At 42.8% G+C, this 23,058-nt stretch overlaps 2 protein-coding genes across 9 annotated transcripts; both read left to right on the top strand.

Annotated features, from left to right (window-relative positions):
• The first annotated feature begins 283 nt into the window (after nucleotides 1-283).
• Nucleotides 284-9,012, top strand: npat (nuclear protein, ataxia-telangiectasia locus). Its single transcript, XM_029446854.1, is given in 18 exon segments — nucleotides 284-467; nucleotides 690-808; nucleotides 894-954; nucleotides 1,049-1,121; nucleotides 1,238-1,278; nucleotides 1,387-1,629; nucleotides 1,792-1,867; nucleotides 2,430-2,538; nucleotides 2,705-2,796; nucleotides 2,956-3,031; nucleotides 3,135-3,231; nucleotides 3,339-3,455; nucleotides 3,959-4,596; nucleotides 4,598-5,258; nucleotides 5,590-5,687; nucleotides 5,878-5,971; nucleotides 6,104-7,467; nucleotides 8,272-9,012. Coding segments are annotated over 18 exon segments (4,077 nt in total). The 5' UTR covers nucleotides 284-430; the 3' UTR covers nucleotides 8,353-9,012.
• Nucleotides 9,013-9,495: 483 nt separating this feature from the next.
• Nucleotides 9,496-22,950, top strand: vmp1 (vacuole membrane protein 1). 8 transcript variants are annotated; one of them, XM_029446652.1, is made up of 12 exons: nucleotides 9,496-9,641; nucleotides 10,117-10,277; nucleotides 11,155-11,287; nucleotides 11,427-11,517; nucleotides 12,085-12,195; nucleotides 15,937-16,104; nucleotides 16,438-16,569; nucleotides 18,073-18,153; nucleotides 18,304-18,420; nucleotides 19,659-19,720; nucleotides 21,252-21,351; nucleotides 21,884-22,950. In XM_029446652.1, the coding sequence occupies exons 2-12, from the start codon at nucleotides 10,211-10,213 to the stop codon at nucleotides 22,025-22,027; spliced, it is 1,206 nt and encodes a 401-aa protein (XP_029302512.1). In that variant the 5' UTR covers nucleotides 9,496-9,641; nucleotides 10,117-10,210; the 3' UTR covers nucleotides 22,028-22,950. The 8 variants fall into 8 exon arrangements, with proteins under 8 accessions (XP_029302512.1, XP_029302506.1, XP_029302508.1 ...); XM_029446646.1 differs by having other exon boundaries at nucleotides 10,117-10,289; XM_029446648.1 differs by having other exon boundaries at nucleotides 9,506-9,641; nucleotides 10,114-10,289.
• The last annotated feature ends 108 nt before the right edge of the window (nucleotides 22,951-23,058 follow it).

Here is a 23,058-nt window from a genome sequence, read left to right as displayed (position 1 = left end):
ATTCCCGCCCCAGGATCAGCAGTGAAGAGGTCACATCACTTCCTGGTCATGGCTAGAACCGAGTGTGTCCTGTACCTTTAATGCAAAGGTTAAAACAAACTTACTGCTTTATCAGGTGCAATATTATCAAAAGTGATAAATAGCATGTATAAGTCAAGCTCGACCCATTACACTCATATTCATGTACATAACAGCCTGTGGTGTGTAGTGGCGTTTAATGTTTCTCATTGGACTACAAATACCAGCATTCCAATCGGCGCATATATATTTTTTACTTCCGGGTTACGCTTGAGTTCCCCGCCTTTTGAGTAAACGCGACAGTAGCCTTCACAATAACACCGCTGACGGTTTATTCATTTGACGCGGTAGAACTGACTCTTCATGAACATGTAGCTAGCTCTTCACTCTTTATATCAACCGACAGGCAGCCATGTTGCTCCCGTCCGACGTCGCCCGGCTTGTTTTGGGTAAGTCTAGTGTTTGTAGGACGAAGCTGTAGCTGTAGCGTTAGCCATCAAGGATACTTAACAACTTAGTCACCGTTAACCGTAAACCGGCGGCTCGACGCGTACAGCCGTTAACGGCTAGCTAGCTAACAGTCACCGGTAAACACACAGTTTATTTGGGGTAACTATCCGCTGGCTGTGCTGTGTGTTGTGCTCCTCTCTTACTGGATGTCCTTCCCCCAGGGTACCTCCAAGAAGAAGGACTGTCCTCAACAACCCAAGCTTTCATCCACGAGTGCCCAAACCTGAAGGAGTATGCCGAGCACACCACGGAAGATGGGACTATTCCTGCGTGTGTGTTTGTAAGTGTGTCCTTTCACAAAATGCAAAATGTAATGCTCATAAAGGTGCATCCCTGATTCATTGTTCCCCCCCTCCCACACACAGTCTGTCTTTGGGAAAGGCCTAACAACCATCTTAAATGAGTACATGGCTACCAAAACAAAAGGTGAGCTTATCCGACATTGTTTCCATTACCAAATGTACCATTTAATATTCGTATTCATGTGTCATGCTTGTGTTGTGTGTGTTGTTTTCAACAGATGCTGGTCATGAGGTTCCTGCAATGATGACTTCATTGTGGAAAAAGCTGGATTTTACACTTAACCAGATCAGGTTAGCTTCAAGTTTCATCATCTAAATGTACCATAATGTCAAATCTCAGTGTTTTCTATTGAGTTGGATCTTCATCACTGATGTACTTTTATTATTCTTCTGTATCTCCTCCTTAGGTCATTGCAGAATTCCCCCTCTATATCAGCAATTCAGAGAAGTAAGTCAAGATATAACCAGAAATACTTTATGAATTGGGTTGTCTGAGTTGTGTTTGCTCAGGTTTCTCACTGTAGGCGTTTCATTTATCCGCCTCTGTTCATTGCAGCACGTTCACGCATCGGAGTGGCAAACATGGCTAGACAGCGGGTCTTGACCGTGGCGTCAGCTGGCAGTGTTGTCTGCTCATCAGTTTCTGAAACGAGCTCCATCATCAGCCCTGGACACATCTCCCACAGCATGCTCGGCCACTCCACTCCCGTGAGCTACACTGCCACGCAGACTCGACCAGCTACCGGCAGTGGCACATATCAGCAGATCCATGATGTCAGCCGATTACTAAATACACCCAGTCAGTATCACAAAACATGCTTCATATATGTTGTTGTTGTATTTATGGGGAAGTGGAGGTGACGGTTTAGCAAGTGTCCTTAGTGAAGGGCGTCATTGTAACTTGGCATGCTCGCAAGCTATCCTCGATATACAAATGATGTGTGACATGTGTCCATTACAGGGGATTCACCTATACAGATAATTGTTTCAGATCATCGGCTAAACCCAGGCCCAATGTCTCCTGGACGACGGAAATGGTAAGGATGCTTATTATTAGTGGGCTTAACTTCTGCTTTCTCTGTGCGGAAGTACAGAAGAAGATGTAAATAAATGGGGCTTTTCCTGGAAGCTTCAGGGTGTTTCATATTGAGCAGTCACTGTCATGACTTACTGGGATACTTGAATACAATGAAGCCATCGTTGATGTTTTGGTCACAACTATACTATTCCTACAATGACCCGTCAAACGATCGTCTGCTCTATAGGAGGCTTCATGTTTTAAACGACACATCTGTATGACTGTCTCTCAGTTCTGCTTACGTGCTCCAGGTGCAGGGCTTTGACATTTTGACACGTCCTTGCAGGGAAAGCACCGGTGTCGCTAATAACATTTAATGATCGCTCTGTTACATTAAGTGAGCCACAATAAGAGGACAGTGGAACTGGTTCACCTAAATGGAAAGGAGTCCTCATTAATGTTATTAGTTACATCTCTTCCTTATATTAAATATGTTTGTTTCAATCAGTGCTCGTATTGTTTTGTCCAAGCCCTGTGCATGTTGGCAACTATGATATTACACTTCTTTCTGCTGCCTTCAGGGACACCCCCAGGAAGAGAGGAGGTGCGCAGACTGGGTCCAGTGCCATGACTGTCAGTACCCCCAATGCAGAACCCCAACCTGAAGAAGCTGCCGATGAAAACTTTCCTGTAAGTAGAATTGTATGTTAGGTGTTTGGTTTTTAACTCGTGCAACGTTCTTGATTAATCTTGTGCATTAAATTCAGGTTAGATTACCTGCAGATGGTTTCAGGACACCTGAGGATCATCTCTCTGTGTCCCTTTGTGACTTTACAACTCATGCTAATCTCCACAGCATCTTGTGATACAAAATGCTCGTGACAAGATATTGGGGGACAGATCGTTACAAGAGAAGCTTGCTGAAAACATCAACAAAATCCTTGCAAAGTAAGTGTTGAGTTGGTTCCTGCGTTGCATTTGTATGTAATACATTCTTGTGATGGATGATTCATGATTTTGGCAGTGGCAATCGAAGTTGTGACATGACTGCAAGCATGTAATATCACGACTGTACTCTTTTCTCCTCTGTTTCATCGCTAATATCAGTGAGCCAACGCCCCAAACATCTAAGGCCCCTACAGTGGAGGCCGACCCGTCTATAGATGAAATCCTGGGATTACAGGTGCTGAAAAAGCTTTAAACACTAATATAATTTCTAATTATATTTCTAGTGATCACTTATGTTTCCTGTGCTTAGTGTTGTTACATTATGTCCTCTGGTACAGGGGGAAATCCACATGAGTGACGATGCCATCCATGACATTTTGGAGCAAACGGAGTCCGACCCAGCTTTTCACGCCCTCTTTGAGCTCTTCGATTACAGTAAGTGCAACCTACTTTGCTTTTAGTTTGTTGTGCGGAGTCTCTTCTTATTAATCGTGTAATGAAACACAATGCATAATAGATTTTGTTATAATGTGTATTTGCAGATAAAACCAGATTCGCTGAAGGCGAACCAGGGGACGGAGGTATAAGCAGTAATCCAGAAGAGAGTGACGCTGCTGGATCTTTATCTACAGTCGGACCCCTTCTGAGTGACGAACCAGGTATTCTTAGAAGTGTAGTGGGCTCTCAGAAGAAGAAGAAAAACAGATCATCACCTTTTAGTGTGTGTGTGTGTGTGTGTGTGTGTGTGTGTGTGTGTGTGTGTGTGTGTGTGTGTGTGTGTGTGTGTGTGTGTGTGTGTGTGTGTGTGGTGTGTGTGTGTGTGTGTGTGTGTGTGTGTGTGTGTGTGTGTGTTGTGTGTGTGTGTGTGTGTGTGTGTGTGTGTGTGTGTGTGTGTGTGTGTGTGTGTGTGTGTGTGCGCAGTCATGATCTCTTTAAATCAGCCAAGTAGAATTTCTTGCAACAGCTTAACATACTTGGCTTCCTTCTTGTCTATGTTGTTGTTGGTGTATATCGAGAGCAGGACAAACTCTCACGAGCTTCACCACAGTTACTTGATGACTGCAGCAGTTCTTTACACAGATGTTATACAGAATGTTATACCCCTACTTCAGACAGAGCTGCATAATGTACCCATCACATTTATTTTAATTTTGTTTTTCAGTGACTACACACAGAGATGCTAACGCTTCAGATGCAACACCAGTGACCATGAAGCTGAGAGCTGGACAAGAGCGTAAGACCAGAAAGTCTTCTGCTCCTACCTTGATAAAGAAGGTTCTCGGCCCCAGCGGTCGAGCATCCAGAATTGAAAACAGTTCAGCCAAGTTGTTAGTGAGCCATGGGGACCATGCAGTGGACTCGAACAGAAAAGAAAAAGTCACAATCTTCCATAACAGTGTTTTTGGAACACCAATGGATATTGATGAACCGTTGAATACACCTCCCCCTCCTTCAGACATTATGGACACGCAGGAGCCTGCCACAAAGGACATCCCCTCCATCATAACTGCCCTCACTGGAGCAACTATTCTTCCTTCTGCTGCGTTTGCTGTGCCGGATGCAGCATCTAATTTTGACAAAAAACATGAGCATATACAAGCACAAGGATCTGAAGTACAACCTGCTGCTGCCCCCTCTGTGTTTTTGTTTCCATTACAAGTTGAACTAAACGACACTCCAACACAAACAGTCGGCCTACCTCATATTTCACTTTCAAGCAGTGGAAGAGACACTCGACCACACTCTTCTCCTCTCTCGGTTACACCTGAATCGTCCTCTTGCACATCTCTTTCTAGCAGTGTCCACAGTTACAACTGTGCCTACCTCGCCTTCGTCCCTGTCCACTGCTGCACCATTCACAGCAACTCCTGGCCCACCCACATCTCATTCTACCTCTGCTACGCTTACAGCTGCGCCTGCCTCATCCTCACCCGTCTCATCCGTATCCACCTCCTCTCGTGCCCCTGTTGGTGCAGCACCTCATCCTCCAACTACCAACCAAACCACCCCGAGCAAGGCTGAAGCAGATTCCAGTAATATCGTTTCTTTGGAAATCATCATCAGCGATAACCAGGAAGAAGATTCTTCCAGAGAAACGGCCTTTAATCAGGCAATTTCTAGCATTTCTACAAACAAGATACCCACCATCTATCTTTCCTCTCCTGCTAAGTCCCCGAGAGGCCCTGGCACACCAAAGGCCACTTTGGATGAGGCGGCACAGGCAGTTAGTGGTTTACAAAGCTCTGAGGCACATGGTAGTCCTCTCAGATGTAAGGCTGTGTCTGTAGTCACATCCCCATTAACAAGGACATCACTGGCTCAGCAAAACTATATAATTCTACCCCTGGACGGCACTAACCCTGCCCTCCAAAGAGCCACTGCCAGCTATTTCCTTGTGACTGAACCCCCGACTGAAGATGTTCGAACCAGACAGGTGCTGCAGTCCTCTGGTGCCTCAAAGGGTTAGTTTGTGATTTCTGTTTGGATTTGTAGTTTTCTTAACTTACTGTGAAGGGGACATTCTTACCTTAGAGATACTTTGGGCTCGACAAACGATAGACAATCTCTCTTTTGCCCCATTTGTGAACACGTGTTAATTATTTTGAGTTCTGTTCCAATGAAGCAATAAGTAACAGAAACCTTCAGGGGAACCTGTAATCCTGGTTGCCGATCAGATTCCTGCTGAAACGTGTGAAGTTTTAGGTTTAGAAAGATTTACTTTTGTTATTATTTACAGTAGAAGTGCCGCTAAACTCAGTGTTTTTAAAAAAAATCTGTGTTCTTTTCGTGCAGTGCCAACACTCTTACCATCACCGGTTAAGCCCATGATACTTCCTGTTTCTGTTATGGGGCAGAATAATCTGGGGAAGGTCCAGATGGTGTCAAATCAGGTAACGACTTTATCTGAAGTTCGTAAATTGGTAGTCAAAAGGTTTTTTGTAACGTTTTTTATATGTTTTTCAATCCATCTAAGACTTTATAGTTGCGTAGTGTGGTATAATGAACACTGCTGCATCCAGGGGTCGTAGACGTTTAGCATACCCAGAACAATAAAACTTATCAACATTGTTATATTTACAGCTTGTTGCCAGTCCAAACCCAGTACCGGTACGGCAGTCAGCAACTGTCGAGACCAAGTCTTCCACAATGCCCATCAAACAGGCTACACCTGCTGGTAAGTTTGAGCAGCTAGTGATATATTATTGTTAAAAAGTGTTACATTTATGTTACCAAAGGATGTCCTCGGTGTTTCTCATGTTTTCATTTCCCTGCCTTACTTCTCTGACTTTATTTCTCTGAATTCCAGACACTGAGCAACACCTGGTTGATAAGGTGGTTCAACCTGTGTTGGCTGAAAACACAAGCCAGAAGGGTAAAGCAAAGAGTCATAGACATAGGAGAATTTTATGTTTTGACTCTTCTGCAGAAGTTAAACCTCAACCTGCTAAAACAACAAGAACCACCAAACCTGCAGCTACAAATAAATCTCAATCTGTCCAGCCGGCTGAGAAAGATAAAACGCAGTCGGTGACTCAAACAAAACCTTCTATCTTGGGTAGCAACAAGCCCAAGAGGAGGATAGAGACTGTGAGATGCTCAGCAGATCCCCAGACTGGAGGAAGCTTCATGAAGGAGGCACAGAAGTCCACGACTCCACAACAGCACCAGAAAGTTCCTCTTAAAAAGAACTCTCGCAAATCAGACCATAGCATCCATAACCAAGAGTCTCAAAGTGCAAGTACCAGCAGAGCTGATGCCTCACAGCCTGACGCTATGAAAAAATCTGAATCAGGAAGGAGTTCAAAATCCATTGACAGGAAAAACAATCACGATAAGGATGTTGAAGGAGCAAAAGCTAAAGATTCTCGTACTTCTAGGTCATCGTCCTCTGATTCTGCACTGACATCAGGAACTAGAAAGGAGAAAGAGGAGAGCAGCAGGAGAGAACCTGCAGAAAAAGCTCCTGGCCGATCACGTGAGGGTCGTACAGAAAAAAGGGCTCCCTCTCAGGAAATGCCAAATGTGACTGCTAACAAGGAGAATGAAATGAAGGGTAGCTCGCGAGAGCAGCAGTCAACACCGTCATCCTCGACATTAAGAGACTTCAGCCCTCCAGCTGTCACCCAGCCTGCATCTAATCCTCAGCCCAAGACTTCAAAAGCACCCTCAAAGACCAGCTCTCTGGCCAAACAGGCAGCTGAGATGCTGCAGGACATTCAGGGGCTCAACTCTCCTTCCACCCCAGTTAAGAGGCCTGGAGTGGGCAGTTCAGACCTTAGTCTCCCCCGCACCCCTGGGATTGGCCATAACCAGGAGGAGTCCACTGACCGTCCCAGGACTCCTTCCCGACAGAAGAAAGGTAGAGATGGAGAAGGCACTCCCAAACATCTATTGCCTCCCAACACCCCAGATCTCCCAACCTGTAGCCCAGCCAGTGAGGCTGGCAGTGAAAACAGCATTAACATGGCTGCTCACACACTAATGATTCTCTCACGAGCCGCCATCGCTAGGACGGGCACTCCACTGAAGGACAGTTTGCGTCAGGACGAAGTAGGAGAAAATTCTCCCTCAAGCTCAAAGAACTCTAAGAAACGCAAACTGTCTTCTCCCACAGCCAGCCCGCGTGCAAAGAAAGAGTCAAAACAATCTCCCAGAAAAAAGACAGACCGGGTGAGTACAACTCAAGGATGTGCCATGTTTAAAATGTGTTATGGCGTTTAAACTATCCCCGTTTTCTGTAATAGCCAAGTTCTGATTCAGCAGGATAATGTAGGGGTGAAACTAACGACTATTTTCATTATCGATCTCTATAAATCGTCTATAAATTGTCAGGAAACAATAGTAACTGTTGCAATTTCGTAAAGGTGACTTCTTCAAATTGCCCATTTTCTCTTAACTCGAAACATATTCCGTTTTCTATGAAATATAACAAAGGAAAGATGCGAGGAGTCTGGTGACTTCCTGTCAGTAAAGGCTTTCTGATGGCAGGATAAAGCGGTGAAAATATTCTAAATATAGTGAATACACTGAAACTGAATTTTTTAGATGGCTGTTGCCCTTGTCCACAGCAGTACGTTGCTTAACTGCTGTGTTTCTCTAAACTGGGGGTGTGCCTACCGCCATCTACTGTACACTGACTATGGATAAGCATCCTGTAATAGACTGGCAGTCTGTCCCCGGTGTTCCTATGTGACCCTGAACAGGATAAGCAGTTTATAGAGTTGATGGATAGATTTAGGTTCAGTAACAATGTGGCCTTTACTCTCGGGCCACTATCAGGCCATTCATAAAGATCTTATATTACCCGGGTTGTCTCTCTATTTTGCATCACGTTCACCATATTAACTGCCATTTGGTACCTGTACTTTTCATTTAGACGGTAAAGAAGTGTTCCTGCATACCCCATTAATGCAATTAAATGAATTTGATACATATTTTGTCATGTAATTCTGATTTTTTGGTTTAAATCTGCAGGAAAAGAAGAAACTTGTAGATTGCTTTCCCCATGACTTGGATGTGGATAAGTTCCTGTCCTCACTTCACTATGATGAGTGAAACCGGACACACCAACAGGAAAGGACTACCCCATCACTACCTGCTTAGGTTACTATCCAGGAATAGAACAAGCCATCTGCTAAACCAGTGCCTATGGTTCCTTTTGGTAACCTTGCCCGAGACCTTATAAGCTGTAATGTCTCCAGTAGCCAATGAGGGGCTTTGATTTGGCTGACTTGCTTCCAGTGTGGGTGATCTGCATTAAATCCTGTCAGATGCAGCAACAGTAGGGCAACCATGTCACTTTCTTGTATTTCTTTTTCACTTCTGTTTAATTTATCATTGTTTTGTACTATAACACACATTTGTTTTGGGGCACTTTGACATAATGGGTGCATGTTGATAAATGACACAAAACATTTACTTGGTCAATATTTGACTCTAGTTTGATAAATCCAGCTGACACTGACTGATAGGTTGGTATAAATATATGTTTTGCAATATGTCTCTAGTTATTTTAGAAACACTGAACGAAGAATTAATGTTAGTGTGTTATGTTTAGAGAAGTGAAGGTAATTTCTGAAGTGCAAAAGTAATGTGAAGATTATTTTATGGCATGTCTGTATGTGTATATATATTTTTGTTCCTTATTTTTAGTGGAATCTGACACTCTGCATACTGTGGCTTCATTCAATGTTGTAATAAAACAAAGAAACAGTCTTATGTGTTTTTCCTCAGTGTACACAGATATTTCTTTGGCCAGTGAAAGTGCGAGGCTTAGATGTCAAGTGTTGCTCAATAATTTAGTGTTTGTTGCTTGCTGTCTGAATATAATAATGGCCTATAGACATTGATCTCCTTAAAGCATGCTTATCTGTTTCACTGTTTGACAGTCCTGACCTCCGAGCACATAAAGGAAGACACTGGTACTAAGCAATCATTTTAGGGAATTGATTCTGGAGCGATGCCATTATCTGCTTTTAGAAAAACATTGCTGTGTCTCAAGGTGAAAATGAACCCATGTTGCGAGTGTTGCAATAGCCTCACTTTGTTGGCAAATCTGGCAACCACCGATTGGACCATAAAACTCAACTTAAGGAAATACGTCTACACTCAAATTTCACAATAAAAGCATCTCATTTATGAGTTTAATCATATAAATTGAATTTAACGGTAAGAAATGCTATATATATGCATCGTCTATCCTCCACGTATATAACATTTATTATTTCACCATACCCGGTTGATGGAACTTGCTGGAAGAAAAATGATTCACCATTAAACCGCACCACCAGCTTTTATTTTCACACGTCCAACGTTTGTTTCCGGGTGAAGAGGACAGGAAAGAGGTACGACTGTCATTTGATTTGAACAAACATCGCTCTGCTTTACTTTTATTTAGCGTATATTTTGTCATAACTATAACAGCACAACGAAAAGGAAGCATTTTACATATCTTCCCACAAGTAAGGCGACTCTGTATTGGTTATAAAACCCATGTTTTGTTGTAGAAGGTGCCAACGGTCCTAGCTTAGCCGTTAGCATGTTGGCTAACCGGTTAGCATGTGGAGGATGATGATGTGCACGCATTTGGCATCATATCTTATTACAGATTGACCTACAGAACTACGGTTAAATCAGTTGACCGTACTTGTTATTGTCGTGAGGCAGTCGATAACATGTTCTCTTTGTAATCACCATGTTATTTGAATGCCAGTTTGCGTGTTGACGAAATATTCGCATTAACAGTGTAATTTCTTAAGAGTCGCTGATAAGGCTTTCATGACAGTCACATCACGTCTGTCACGTTTTCTTGGTCAGTAGGAAGTGAAACCACAGCGGGGAGGACACTGTTGAATGAGAGACACCAACTTGTCTTTCCTCCTAGACTGCCTGACCTGCTGAAACCTCGACTGACATGGCAGCCAATGGAGCAAGCTGTGAGCAGCCACAGAAACGTGCAGGAGCCAAAGAGAAACAGAATGGCAAGTCGATAGGTTGGTAAACTTGTTGTGTTTTAAAGTTTATATTTATTCAGTTTTCTTGTAGCCGTTACTCGTCTTAGAGTGCACACAAAACAGACATAACGATTCACATTTCACTTTATTTAGACACTCAAATGCTGTGACACGTCGTTTAAATATGGCTGTTTAATAGAAACATTTTCCATAAACCTTCCAGCTGTGCAACACGTGTTTAGGATCCTCAGAGGAATGAGACATGATGGGGGGGGAGGGGGGTTATCCAACACAAGCAGAGGAGGAATAAAAATTGAACACAGTTTTTTTTTTTTACACTTTCTTTATTAGATGTTCAAGAAACAAACAAAACTATATAAATAAACCAAAATGCTCTAGACATACAAGTTAAAATAAATATTTTTAAATGTTCTCCTACAGCTTGTCCAATGTCTAACTTCCTCCCACCATACAGTCGACACAAAACAATGTATGCAAATCTTCCAACCTGCTCCTAACGGGAGCAAATCAATCATTTCCAAATTCACTCTGCTGACACGGTATACTTTCCAAGTCTGTAAGTTCAAGATAATGCGCTTCAGCTTTTAAGATGTAAAGTAAAGAAGTGAACACTCATCTCTGAAGTGTCCCTGAGAAGTTTAGCTCGTGTTATCTCTGATTACACAGAACGATAACTACTGCCACATTGAACAAGTCATAAAAAACGTTAATTACAGTTTTCAAAGGGGCAAACAACTTGGCCTTCAATAGAATAAGAACCAGGGACTAGTTGATGTCACACGTATCATGTATATCGCATTACCAGTTCAACAGGATGCAATAACTGACGTAGGAACACGTATTCCAGTATGTGAGGTTGATTGCAGCTTTGTTTGTTCTCCAGACTCTTCAGTAAGAGAGAGGCGACAGAAAGATAAGGAGGATCGCCTGTCTCTGGTGGTATGGAGGAGGCCTGTCACCACACTACATTATTTCCTCCTGGAGACTCTTATCAAGCTAAAGGAATGGACGTTTAAGTAAGAAGTCAAACAGGTTTTTCTAGTTTGCCAGGAAGTTTGTGTTTTCTTGTGATGTAACCCATTGTTAAAGCAGACGTACGCTCTATATAATTCATATAATCAGCTTGTATGTTTGTTTGTTTTCTTTCTTGTTCAGGCTTTGGCAACGACGAGGCACAGTGTTCTTATTTTTGGTGTTATGTTCTCTGTTTTCCATCGCCTACTCCACTGAGGGAGCACACCAACAAGTAAGGCCTGACTGATTAGTTTCTTTAGTGATGTTAATAATCAACACCATTGCTCCACCAGCAGCCTGTTTAAAGGTTAATGATAAGTCACTCTAAGCTTATATTGGGAGGTAGTGAAGTATGTCCTGTTGTCAAGTAACCCTTGATCACACAGTCAGCTCGCTTAAAGTTTTGATTGTGAATTCCTCCGTGCAGTAATCCATTACAGTTCATTTAAAAAGGAAAGCATTGCCAAGCTTCCTAGCTTACTCACACTTTATAATGATGGATTAATATATAACCCACTACAGGTCATTTAGTATAAACGAAGAGACTGCAAAAGATTGACATTTTAGAAATAACATTACAACCTTTCCTTCTAAAAACAGGACCGATTAATTAAAAGAGAAATAAGTTAGTTTTTTGGCAAACATCACACCAACAGAGAACGCTCTCAAGTAAAACATATTGATTATGAGTACATTGTAACATCCAACAGACAATGAATGTAAAAACAAACATAATTCAATGAGCGTGTCCTGTGTCCTCCGCCCTCTCATCTGTTTTCTGTGACTTTCTCCCCTGAAGTATGTTAATTACCTGGAGAAGAGGTTTCTATGGTGTGCCTACTGGGTAGGCCTTGGGATCCTGTCGTCAGTCGGCCTTGGGACCGGCCTGCACACATTTCTTCTTTATCTGGTAAGAAAGCACTTTTTTTATGGTTTAACAAAAGTGTACAGACCCGTTCTCACATTGAATCATCCACATTTTTGTCATGATGGTGTACCACACATTACACGTTTACATATTTCTGGGAAGAACTGACTCAGCCAGCCCCCCTGCGACCCACATCTCAAGAGTCAAAAGGCTGCAACATGATAAACGGTTTCATCATTGTGTGTGTGTGTGTGTGTGTGTGTGTGTGTGTGTGTGTGTGTGTGTGTGTGTGTGTGTGTGTGTGTGTGTGTGTGTGTGTGTGTGTGTGTGTGTGTGTGTGTGTGTGTGTGTGTGTGTGTGTGTGTGTGTGTGTGTGTGTGTGTGTGTAGCCACAACATGCAGGCGTTGTTTTCTGTTGAACATTACATCTAATGCCCTAGATGTACCTGTATAAGTGACACACAACTCTTTATTGCAGTTCTTCAAAGCCCATGTGTGTGCCTGTAGTTGCCAGAGGGTGGCGTAACAGTCTATATTTATTGTCTTTCACTCAGTCATCCGTCAGTCGAAGGCGAACCAAGAGTTAAGTGTAATGTTTCCCTGACATGCAGTCACAGACTCATGACTGTATGACTGAGTCACCACAATGTGTGTCATTTGTCTTGGTTGTGGTTAAAAGGAGAACTTCGCTAAATGCAACCATAGTGCAACATAGTCCGCTTTAGACTGACGATGTGGCGTCTCCTCTTTTAGAACATGTACAGATGTGGGCCAGCTGAGGTGAGTGTGAGTGTGTGTACCGTCATCTGTTACAACAGTATTTTTACAGTTACCAGCTTTTACTTTTGCAATGGTAATATTTTAAAAGCCATTCTTTTATAACGACTTCCGTTTTTGTCCCATAAGCATTTAACGGCCTACTGGAGGCTCATCGAGTCTATCTTGTGTTACTGATATTGCACATTTAGAAATTGTTAAAATGAATGTGTAATCTCTATAAACAGATGTTATATTAGATTCATATGAAAGCAGAAGATTTTAGTCAACTGGATTTTGTTTGTGTCACGTCCAAGCGGGCTTTGATTGAAACGGTCCATGTAGAGATCAAAAGCGCTGAAACGCAGAGGCCAAAATGCAATCTCAGCTCGTCTCTGAACTCCAATTACATTCTCACATCTCAGGTTGCTAATCGGACTGAACAATAAGTACACAGTAAAGGGAAGTCTTGGAACTGAAGCCAAACATAATCGACTGCAGAGGCAATTATCTAATATGAATACAAGTATATTTCTATAGTCTACGGGCTCTTTTTGAGAGCAACCATAATCCTCATGTGGCCCTGGATGAAATTGTGTTTGACACATCTGGGCTAAATCCTCGACGGACCGATGGCCGATGCGTTCCGAGCTAAAATATGGTGCTGTCTTACTTTTGCAGAGGTTGAGGACTTGTAAGCAGACCTTGACACGGTGGTTCCTCTCTGTTACTCTTCTTGCAATCTGCACAAAGCTCACAATGTCTCTGCCACCAGTCCAGACATCTTCCATCTTATTCCCCTCTAGATTATTAGCATTTCTTCTAGCTTTAGCTTCTTAGCCACTTTTAAAATCCTCCCCATCCCACGTCATGAAGCCATGTTTCGTCTTCAGAAGACGTTGCTTTTAATCCTGGCTGTGGGTGTTAAGGAATGGTGTTGTCCATACACGGTGACGCAAGCTGCCAATGTCCACTGTGTGTGACTCTCACTCTGTATCCCAATCAGTTGCTTTCCTTAACTTCCTGTGACCACCTCACAATGTTCCACAGAAAAGTAAAAGCTTTCTTAACATTGTTGTCCACATGGTGTAAGCCCTCTGCTTATCAGGAGACACATTCCTGTAACTAAAACTGAGTTCACAGTTCAACAGCTCCTCTCACTGCTGCCTACTCAGTGTTGATGTCAGCCATGCACAGGAAACCCCCCCGGTGTTCAAACCACATGTCCCACCTGGAGAGTTTGCACTGTAAATGTACCTCGAGCCTGAAGCATTAATAGATATCCCCACAGAGAGGGTGAGATCATCGTGCGAAGTATGATCTTATGATGAGCTGGATTCATCATGTTGAAAGAAGAGAAAGCACATTGTTGCTTTTACTTTGGAGACATATCTATTTGATAGGATCACCAATGAATTAAAGCATCTTTCAGAGTTCCCCCTGTAAAAGCAGGAGCTGTGATGTAGATCCGCCCGTTTGTCCAGTTATCTCTTTGGTTTAGAACAAAATGTCTGGACTGTTGGTGTCCTGTGCGCATGATGACTGGAGGATGAATACTAATGTTGGTGATTGCATGCCATCCGGTCTAAATTAAACTTTACCAACTCGTTTTTACTAATTGTCGGATTTCCAAGGAATGTGCTGCGGTTGTTTATGATGCCTCGAGGATTAGACCGTAACCCTTTTGGTGACACACAGGAAACAGGAACCACACCCAAGAACTTCCCTCTTGCGCCGTCCATGGGTCAAAAAGACGAAGCAGATTACCGGGAAAGTTCCTGAATTCATTACCGCTGCTGAGCTAAATGGTTTTAATAACCTTATAGCCGACCTGCTATAAGGTCAGCTTCTCAATAACATTTATTAGATGGACCCAACGCTTTAGTATTATGGGTTGTAATGAACTTTGCTGCTTCAAGGGTCCACTAGCAGTGCTTTTGCCAAGTTGTCTTGTTCTTAAATAAAGATGAAGTTGGATTTGATTGGTACTTGATTAAATCCAGAAGTGCTTTATCTGCCCTGTATGTAAATGTGTTTGCTGACTTTGGGGAACAGAGAAGTTGCCTCCTGGGTGAATGTATCGCCTGAGTATCGCCTGAGTATCGCCTGAGTATCGCCTGAGTATCGCCTGAGTATCGCCTGAGTATCGCCTGAGTATCGCCTGAGTATCGCCTGAGTATCGCCTGAGTATCGCCTGAGTATCCCCTGAGTATCCCTGAGTATCCCCTGAGTATCCCCTGAGTATCCCCTGAGTATCCCCTGAGTATCCCCTGAGTATCCCCTGAGTATCCCCTGAGTATCCCCTGAGTATCCCCTGAGTATCCCCTGAGTATCCCCTATCTGAGTATCCCCTGAGTATCCCCTGAGTATCTGAGTTTGACTCACAGCTTAGTTTTCTCTTGTTGACTTGTCGGGTCATGGAGAAATGCCGTTAAACAGAGTTTGGTTTGGTTTGAAACAGACTGTGTTGTGTAAACTAAAGAAGCCTCCTGTGTGCTGATACTCAGCAGGGGGGGGGGGGAGTTACTCTGGGGGAGCAGTTGCAGTCAACACAGATTAATTGTGTGCTGTCCATCTTGTCAGTTGTGCATGCATCACCTTAAGGAGGCATAATGGAGTAGCTGTGTTATAGTTACAGGTGGGCCAGCTGTTATTGAGTCCAGGTGGCTCGGACGTCTTTACAATGATAAATGATGACATGCCAACCTGTCAGAGAGACTCAGCTGCTGTAGGTGTGTGTTTGTACCTGTGGGGCAGATGAGTCTATTGGCACACAAGCTGCGTTCAGTAATGCAACTAAGGCTAATGCTAACGGTCATTTTCCTTAATCATTAAGTTTCCGATTTTATTTTTTAGATCACTTGGTCACAATGTCAGAAAATAGTGATGTCATCCCAGTTTCTCAAAATCCAAGGAGATGTGTTGTATTCAGTGTGGGCACATTTCATGACACGCGTTGGACAAAGTGATTGCGTGTGCCAGGATACTGAAGCAGCTCATCCTATTCATCTGCCTCACCTCTCTCAGGGTCCTCACATAGCATCAGTAACCCTGGCAGCATACGAGTGCAGCTCCACAGACTTCCCAGAGCCTCCGTACCCAGACCAGATTGTCTGTCCCCAGGGAGGAGGCGTTGAGGGAAGCATCTCCCTCTTCTCAATCATGTCGAAGGTCCGCCTGGAGGCCTGCATGTGGGTGAGTCGAAGTTTGAATGAAGAGACGACACGGTGATCCTCGCTGAAAAATGACAAGAATGTTTGGCAGTGGGTGGCATTGTGACCGCTGGAAACTTCATGCACCCTCATTTCAGCATGTCTATGCCAGGACCAAAACATTCTGATACTTGTATGCTTATAGAAACTTAGAAAGCTCGTCTTAAACTCACCTGAAGTATGTGTTGCTTTACACAAAGCAGCCACGTGTACCAAATTACAAAGTGCATGGTGGCATGAATGGTTGCCTTTGAGTGAATGTGGGAAATAGATGAGCAAATGCTGACACGGAGCATTTCAAATTGTTCTGGTTCAGGGGGCGGGCACTGCCATTGGAGAGCTTCCTCCATATTTCATGGCCAGAGCGGCTCGTCAGTCTGGAGCTGATCCAGAGGATGAAGACTACGAGGAGTTTGAGGAGATGCTGGAGCAGGCCGAGGGCTCTCAGGTCAGAGATGCACACACAACACATCTGTTATGAGGCGTGGTCATTTCCAATAGTACCTCCTTTATTAGCAGGTTACATACGGTGGCACAGAAATACAAAGAATATTGCTTTATAAAGATTTAAGAAGCATTACCCACCTCAGATGTGCTCTTCATTTGAGTTATTATTATTTATTATTATTATTATTATTATTATTATTATTATTATTATTATTATTCATTCATTCAGTTAAAGAGCTCCAAAGAACACAAACACAGGAAAACTGTGAATCTGTGATATTTTCTACATCGAATGCGTTACATTTAGTGTGAAACGCAGCCTGAACTCGACCTCCTGCCTTCTATTGGAAGCACAAAGCAGCTACATTTAGTATTTAACTATCTATCCCTCTATTTGGTTCTATATTAGCACAGGTGGTTACAACCCACCCAATATGATATGATCCTCTCTGATTGAGCCTCATCTTTATTATACACAACTGACCATGGAGCCACTGTCCAGTGATTGGTCTTCAAGTGCCATGTGACTTCAGTGAAGCCCCTCCCTCCTTACGCTTCCAGTAAATCTGTCTGTTTGTGGGTGAGTCACCCTGAGCACAGCTCCCCCTTTAATCATCCCTGGGGCTGAACTCTCCCTCCCTCCTCCTCTCTTCTCACCGGCCTCTAATTTGAATGACAGACAGTTCTGTCAGGAACCGAGCTCACATGACTGGAGATGGTTGAGATCAGATGCTGAGTCAGCAGCAGTAACAGAAATCAGAAAAAGAATATGTACATTGTCTCCATGAGCTGTTCTCGCTTCACTGGCTCTCAGCTGAATAGACTAAAGAGGCCAACAACGCATCACATGCCTTTAATCAAGGATGTATCCACATGTGCATTTGTGATAGGTTTTTATAAACACTCAAACAATCTCTCAGGCGGATCAAAAGCTTTGATTTAAGGCCTTTCAAAAACATCTTAAAAGAGAAGTACATCACTGAGGTGTGAGGACGAAGAGACAAAAGCATTTCCATATAATGTACGTAGAAATGTATTTCATTGCATTAAATCTAAATAGGAATAAATGATCCTTCTGGTTATTTACATCGGCCTCTCTGGGATGAAATGCATTGAAACAAACCGTTAAATAAAATCCCAACATGTCACTTGTCAACTTTAATGATGCGTCTTTGTGGGTTTTTCAAAATTCTGACTTTAAGAACACGAAGCGCCACAAATATTGACTCCAAAAATAATTGACATAACTAGAAATGAGTCGGGTTTGAAGATGAAAACAAATATGAATTGTAATTGTGGAGACTAAACTGACATTTACTGCTTCTGAAATTGACATTGATGACATGCCAGGGGTTTGATGTTCACCAAGTAACCACAGACAGTTCAGCGCCACAGGGATGGAGATGGGATCCAAAGATGCACTTTTTATTTGCGAGAAGTGCAGCATGTCATGAAAGTCAAATGTTTGTCTTTGAATTGTGTTTTTCTTTCATCTTTTTTGCAGGGTTTGGTCACGAGAGCAAAACTGGGAGTTCAGCATATGGTGCAGAAAGTGGGATTCTTTGGGATCTTGGCTTGTGCCTCTGTGAGTTGAGATGTTGTTTATAATGTCCCTGTGCATTAACACATTTGATTGTGACATTAAAGATGAAGGAAATGAACCTGAGACATCATTTACAAGACTGTGAATCAGTAATGGTGTCTGTGTGTGTGTGTGTGTGTGTGTGTGTTTCAGATCCCTAATCCTCTCTTCGACCTTGCTGGAATCACTTGCGGTCATTTCATGGTTCCCTTCTGGACCTTCTTTGGAGCGACTCTGATTGGGAAAGCCATCATCAAGATGCACATACAGGTCGGTAGCTCCACTGAAATGTTTGGTGGTTAGAAACCAGCAAAGACGAGGTCACCTCAAAGTATATTTTAACATAAACTTTACAGGCACACGGTCCTCTTGGCTTCATGTTATCACAGTTCTGTCCCCATTGTAACAATGCTTGTTAGAATAAAGGGTATGCACTGCTGACTCATGCATAACCTCAAAACGTGTGGGAAAACCTCGAGCTTAGATCATGAGCTGGTGGCTGTGAGAAAGTCCTAATTGGGCACTTCTGGTTAACTCTTTGTGACGTGCTCTGCTCCTTTAGGGATTCCTTATTCTGGTTTGAGCTTTGGGATGCATCCAGACCATATAAACAGGCTCCAGATGAAAGGATCCAAGCTTTTAAGAAGTCTTTAACAAGAGTTTGGACTTTTGAAAAATCCCCAAGATCAGAAAAATGCATTAATTACGGAGCGTATTGTTGAGTCTGCAACACCAGTGACTAATATAAACTTCTATTAAGAGTGTCTGAGTCTGCGGGTGAGTCGCTGAGTGTCTTTACAAACTAAACCCATCCATCTCATGGTGGTACCAGCCAGTGATCTCAGTGCGAGGCCTTTCAGACAAAGGGGCCTGTCGAGCAGCTGGGGGTGTGGAGGATGTAGCGTGGACATAAGAAGCTAAACATGAGAAAGGAAATTGAGCAGACGGCAAAAAGCTGCAGGGGGGGGGGGGGAGGGGGGGGTCACTCTGTGTGGTTTTTTCTTTGTTTTTGTACCTTGAATCTTTTGGGCATCACGTGTCATATCCTGTCGGATTTTGTCCGGGGGGTCATGTGTCATGCTGTTTAAAGCTGATCGGTTTCAGGACCGGAGAAGGAATATTGTGGTTTTGACCCCCCCTCCCCACACACACACACACACACACACACACTGGGGCTCTTTACAAACCACACAAAGCCCCTCACAGCTCAAAACTTAACTTACTGCCAGGTTTGAGTTTTGTAATTAGTGTGACTGTGGCAGATGTGACCTCAATTTACCACAGCTGTGCCTCTATTATTAAAAATCTAAATATATCAATATATCTGTTTGGTATATATGTTTCTTAGAGACACTGTTTTGTTGTTTGTTCCTTCCTAAATGTTGCTGTTTTACAAAAGTGTGTGTGTGTGTGTGTGTGTGTGTGTGTGTGTGTGTGTGTGTGTGTGTGTGTGTGTGTGAGAGATCAGAAAGTAATGGATTTTTTATTTCTCCCTTGTTTTTCTACAGAAACTATTTGTTATCATCACCTTCAGCAAGCACATAGTGGAGCAAATGGTGTCACTCATTGGGTAAGTGTGTGTGTGTGTGTGTGTGTGTGTGTGTGAGAGATATAACGCATTAATCAGGTACTTTGTGAAGTCATTGTCTTCCCCTGGTTTTGCGGTTGGTAATGCATTGTAAACATTTTCAGATGCGTTTTGACCACTGATTGGAGATCCTGTATGAATAAATGCTTTCACTGCGGGGGTGTGCGTGCATGTATTTTGCATTTTTCCACACAAAGGTTTTTCTTTCCCCCCACATGCCATCCATCTCTGCAGCAGTGGTGGTCAGGCATGTGAGGTTTGAAACATGTTGATCTGACTCACTGAGTTCAGCTTTGACTGAGAGATTTTCCCCCCATTGAGGAGAAACGTGATCATAGACAAAGAAGAAACACTTTCTGTGACTGATAAACCTATTTCATTTAGTTTATTGTGATTAAAGGTGATATCCTAACCAAAGATTTAGTATGTCAAGACGTGACTTGTCATTAAAGAGCAAAGAGTTTAGTCATAATATGTCCAGAGCAATGATTTATGATTTGTAAGTCGTAACGTTGAACATATTTGGACCTGAATCTACGGTGACACAGAGTGCCCTGTTCCTTTTTAATTAAGAAAATAAAAGTCAATGTTCTTTCCCATGAAGTTCAGATGGCTGGTGGTGACTCGCACCGATGACCCGGGATGTTTGTTTGTGTTGATCTTTTGTGTTCTTGCATGTAGAGTGAGAACGATGACCAAGAATGAGTCAATAGATTGAATTTAATCTTAATTAGACTAAGTCTAGACGCTATGTTTATGTTCTTATCTGGGACAGACTTGAATTCATGCATACGATGAGGCTTTTTTTAAAAAGAAATCTTAAATTCAATTGTCTGAAATGTAGGCAGACTGCATTTGAGGAGGCAGAAATAAAGTGTTTCCACCCCGGACAGATTTTTCTCGAGCACATCCCTAGACTTAGACTTAGATTGCTGTTATATATTACTATTGTTTAAAAATGTCAATGAATTCATGTAATTCTTCTTTTCATTCATAGGCTACACATGTTCCTTAATTCTGGTGATTAAATGTCATTCTACGTGGTCTTAAAAAGTCTGACGTTTGACTTGAACCCTGCAGAAACCCTGTATGATTGGCCCCCTGGTGAGCTAATCCACACTGCCAAATAAGGACATGAGCACGCCCTGATTAGATATCTTTCCACAGAGAAGGCAGCAATGGTGGTAAAGGTGATGACATCATGTCGAATCACTTCCTGATTTGAAGGGGCTGACGCTGGCTCCTATAGAGAGCTGAGGAGTATAAAAGGAGGGCTGTAGGGTTTGTGCTTCATTCCCCTCTGCTCCAGCTCACACGGCTGAGTAGAGGAGGTAGAAGCTCCAGGATGGGGCCTTCAGCAGCTGGTGTCAGTGAGGACCTTTTGGTAGTGTGCAGGGAAAAGAGAAGACTTGAACTGCTCTCATGGGGAACTTAAAGGGGTGCTTAAAGGGTAAGTTAATTAATGTTCTTCCTCCTTGTGTCTCTTTTCTTTGCCATTGTGTGTGGATGTCAGGTCTGTGCCCAGAGTGGGACCATCACTCCAGAAGCCCTTCAGTCACTACCTGGAAGCACAGAAGAACAAGCTGCACCATGCTGGAGGAAGTGCACCAGCGGTAAGAACAATACCTTCTTTTACCATGCACCGCTTTCAAGCTTTTAATCCCCTAAATGTGAGCGTCATTCATGCGTTTGTTAACAATGACCCGTGTGTAAGCTTTTTGTCATACTCTCGATGGGAGCTTGTCGCAGTGTATCAGTATTTGGGGGTTTAGGAAGTCGGATAACCAAAACAAAATGTTCTTATAAAGAAATTTGGTTGTTAAAGTATTGTGACGAAGATGGAGACACAGCGTGTCATTTAAACAATATAATTATCAGTGCTCTCTGGTGGACAAAGTATGTCAACTATATATGTTTTAATTACCTCAAATGTATCTTTACCATTTCTGTGCTGCAATTCAGCCAACATGTGCGCTGATGATACTATAATATATATTATTATATTATATCAGGGTATTGTCTCGTTATAGTTCCATGGGTTAAATCATGTCCTATCATATATTCACACTATTGTATCATATCTGGATCAATAAGCCTTTATGATGGTAATTAATCGCTAATGCACTCTCATTTTGGGGTTTCCAGGATGAGAACTGGCTGTCGTGGGTGTTTGAGAAGGTGGTGCTGGTCATGGTCTGCTACTTTGTCACTTCCATCGTCAACTCCATGGCTCAGAGCTACGCCAAGCGCCTGCAGCAGCAGAGGCACTCGGAGGAGAAAACCAAGTGATGGCGAGACAAAGCAGTACAAACATCCAAGTGACTGTGTTCCCGCTGCTGCTGAGAGCCCTCCGCTCAGCCACAGCCACTCACAACTTAACAACAAACCTCACCCCCATCCATTCTCAGAGGCTGACCACTGAAAAACCAAGCACTATTTGTTAGTGTGTGTGCGCGTGCGTGTGAGTGTGCGCTTTTGAGGATGTATGTGCCGTTTACTGTTTGTCTCTCTTCAGGTTTTGTAGTTCTTCCTCTCATCTCACTCTCTAGGTGTGTGTGTGTGTGTGTGTGTGTGTGTGGGTGTAGTGCGATTGGTTCAATTGCTGATCTTAACATGTTGCTTTAACGTTAAATTAACCCATTCATTGACCTCAGAAGTAAAGCAGCGGTTTGGTGGGGACTGCTGTCTGTGCAGTGCCCATCGGATGCTATGCCTTATGCAAGACGGGAAGGTCTGACTTCCTTTGAATATAGTTCTTGACTTACTAACTTGATTTAATTTAATTTTGTAACATTTCTGTATGTATGGATGGATCTTGACTTGTTTGTACAGTGTGCTGCCAAGATAACCGCTATGGATGGTGTTTTCTTTTCAGGGTTTAAAGTTCTATCATGTTTTTGTCCCGTTGAGACCAGTTTGTCTTTTTTTGTCGGTTTAAAAATGATGGAGGAAAAAAAAAAAAGCAATATCAACTTAAAGCAGTGTGGTATTGATGGTTTGCACATTGTGTAAATATCTTTTTGACAGTATGCGCAGATGTATTTCTATTCTATTGGTCTGTTTGGACACGAGTTAACTTGAACCAGAACAAAAAAGAAAAGGTGATATCATTTGTAAAGTGACATTGTACTCTGAGCTAACTAGTCCCATTTCTATTCTGTACATTTAGGTTGAACCTTGGATCAGATCATATATAAAATGTGTAAATCATAGCGGTCTGTCTTTCTTTTATTCCCTGGCAGTTGACATTATGTTGTAGTTTTTTAAACCTCATGACCGGCTTAGTTTACCCTGAGAAATGATCATCTGTAAAGGTAAGT

Source organism: Cottoperca gobio, chromosome 13, assembly GCF_900634415.1.
Source record: "Cottoperca gobio chromosome 13, fCotGob3.1, whole genome shotgun sequence".
NCBI lineage: Eukaryota > Metazoa > Chordata > Actinopteri > Perciformes > Bovichtidae > Cottoperca > Cottoperca gobio.
Note: the sequence above shows the minus strand (reverse complement) of the source record. Positions and strands in the feature narration are given on the sequence as shown.

Excerpts from the sequence above, each read along its gene's own strand:
- vmp1 (XM_029446646.1), top strand. The coding sequence starts at position 10,211 with ATGGCAGCCAATGGAGCAAGCTGTGAGCAGCCACAGAAACGTGCAGGA. Across the intron at positions 19,721-21,251 it reads CAAATGGTGTCACTCATTGG|GTCTGTGCCCAGAGTGGGAC; the intron begins GTAAGTGTGTGT and ends TGTGGATGTCAG. Across the intron at positions 21,352-21,883 it reads CTGGAGGAAGTGCACCAGCG|GATGAGAACTGGCTGTCGTG; the intron begins GTAAGAACAATA and ends TGGGGTTTCCAG.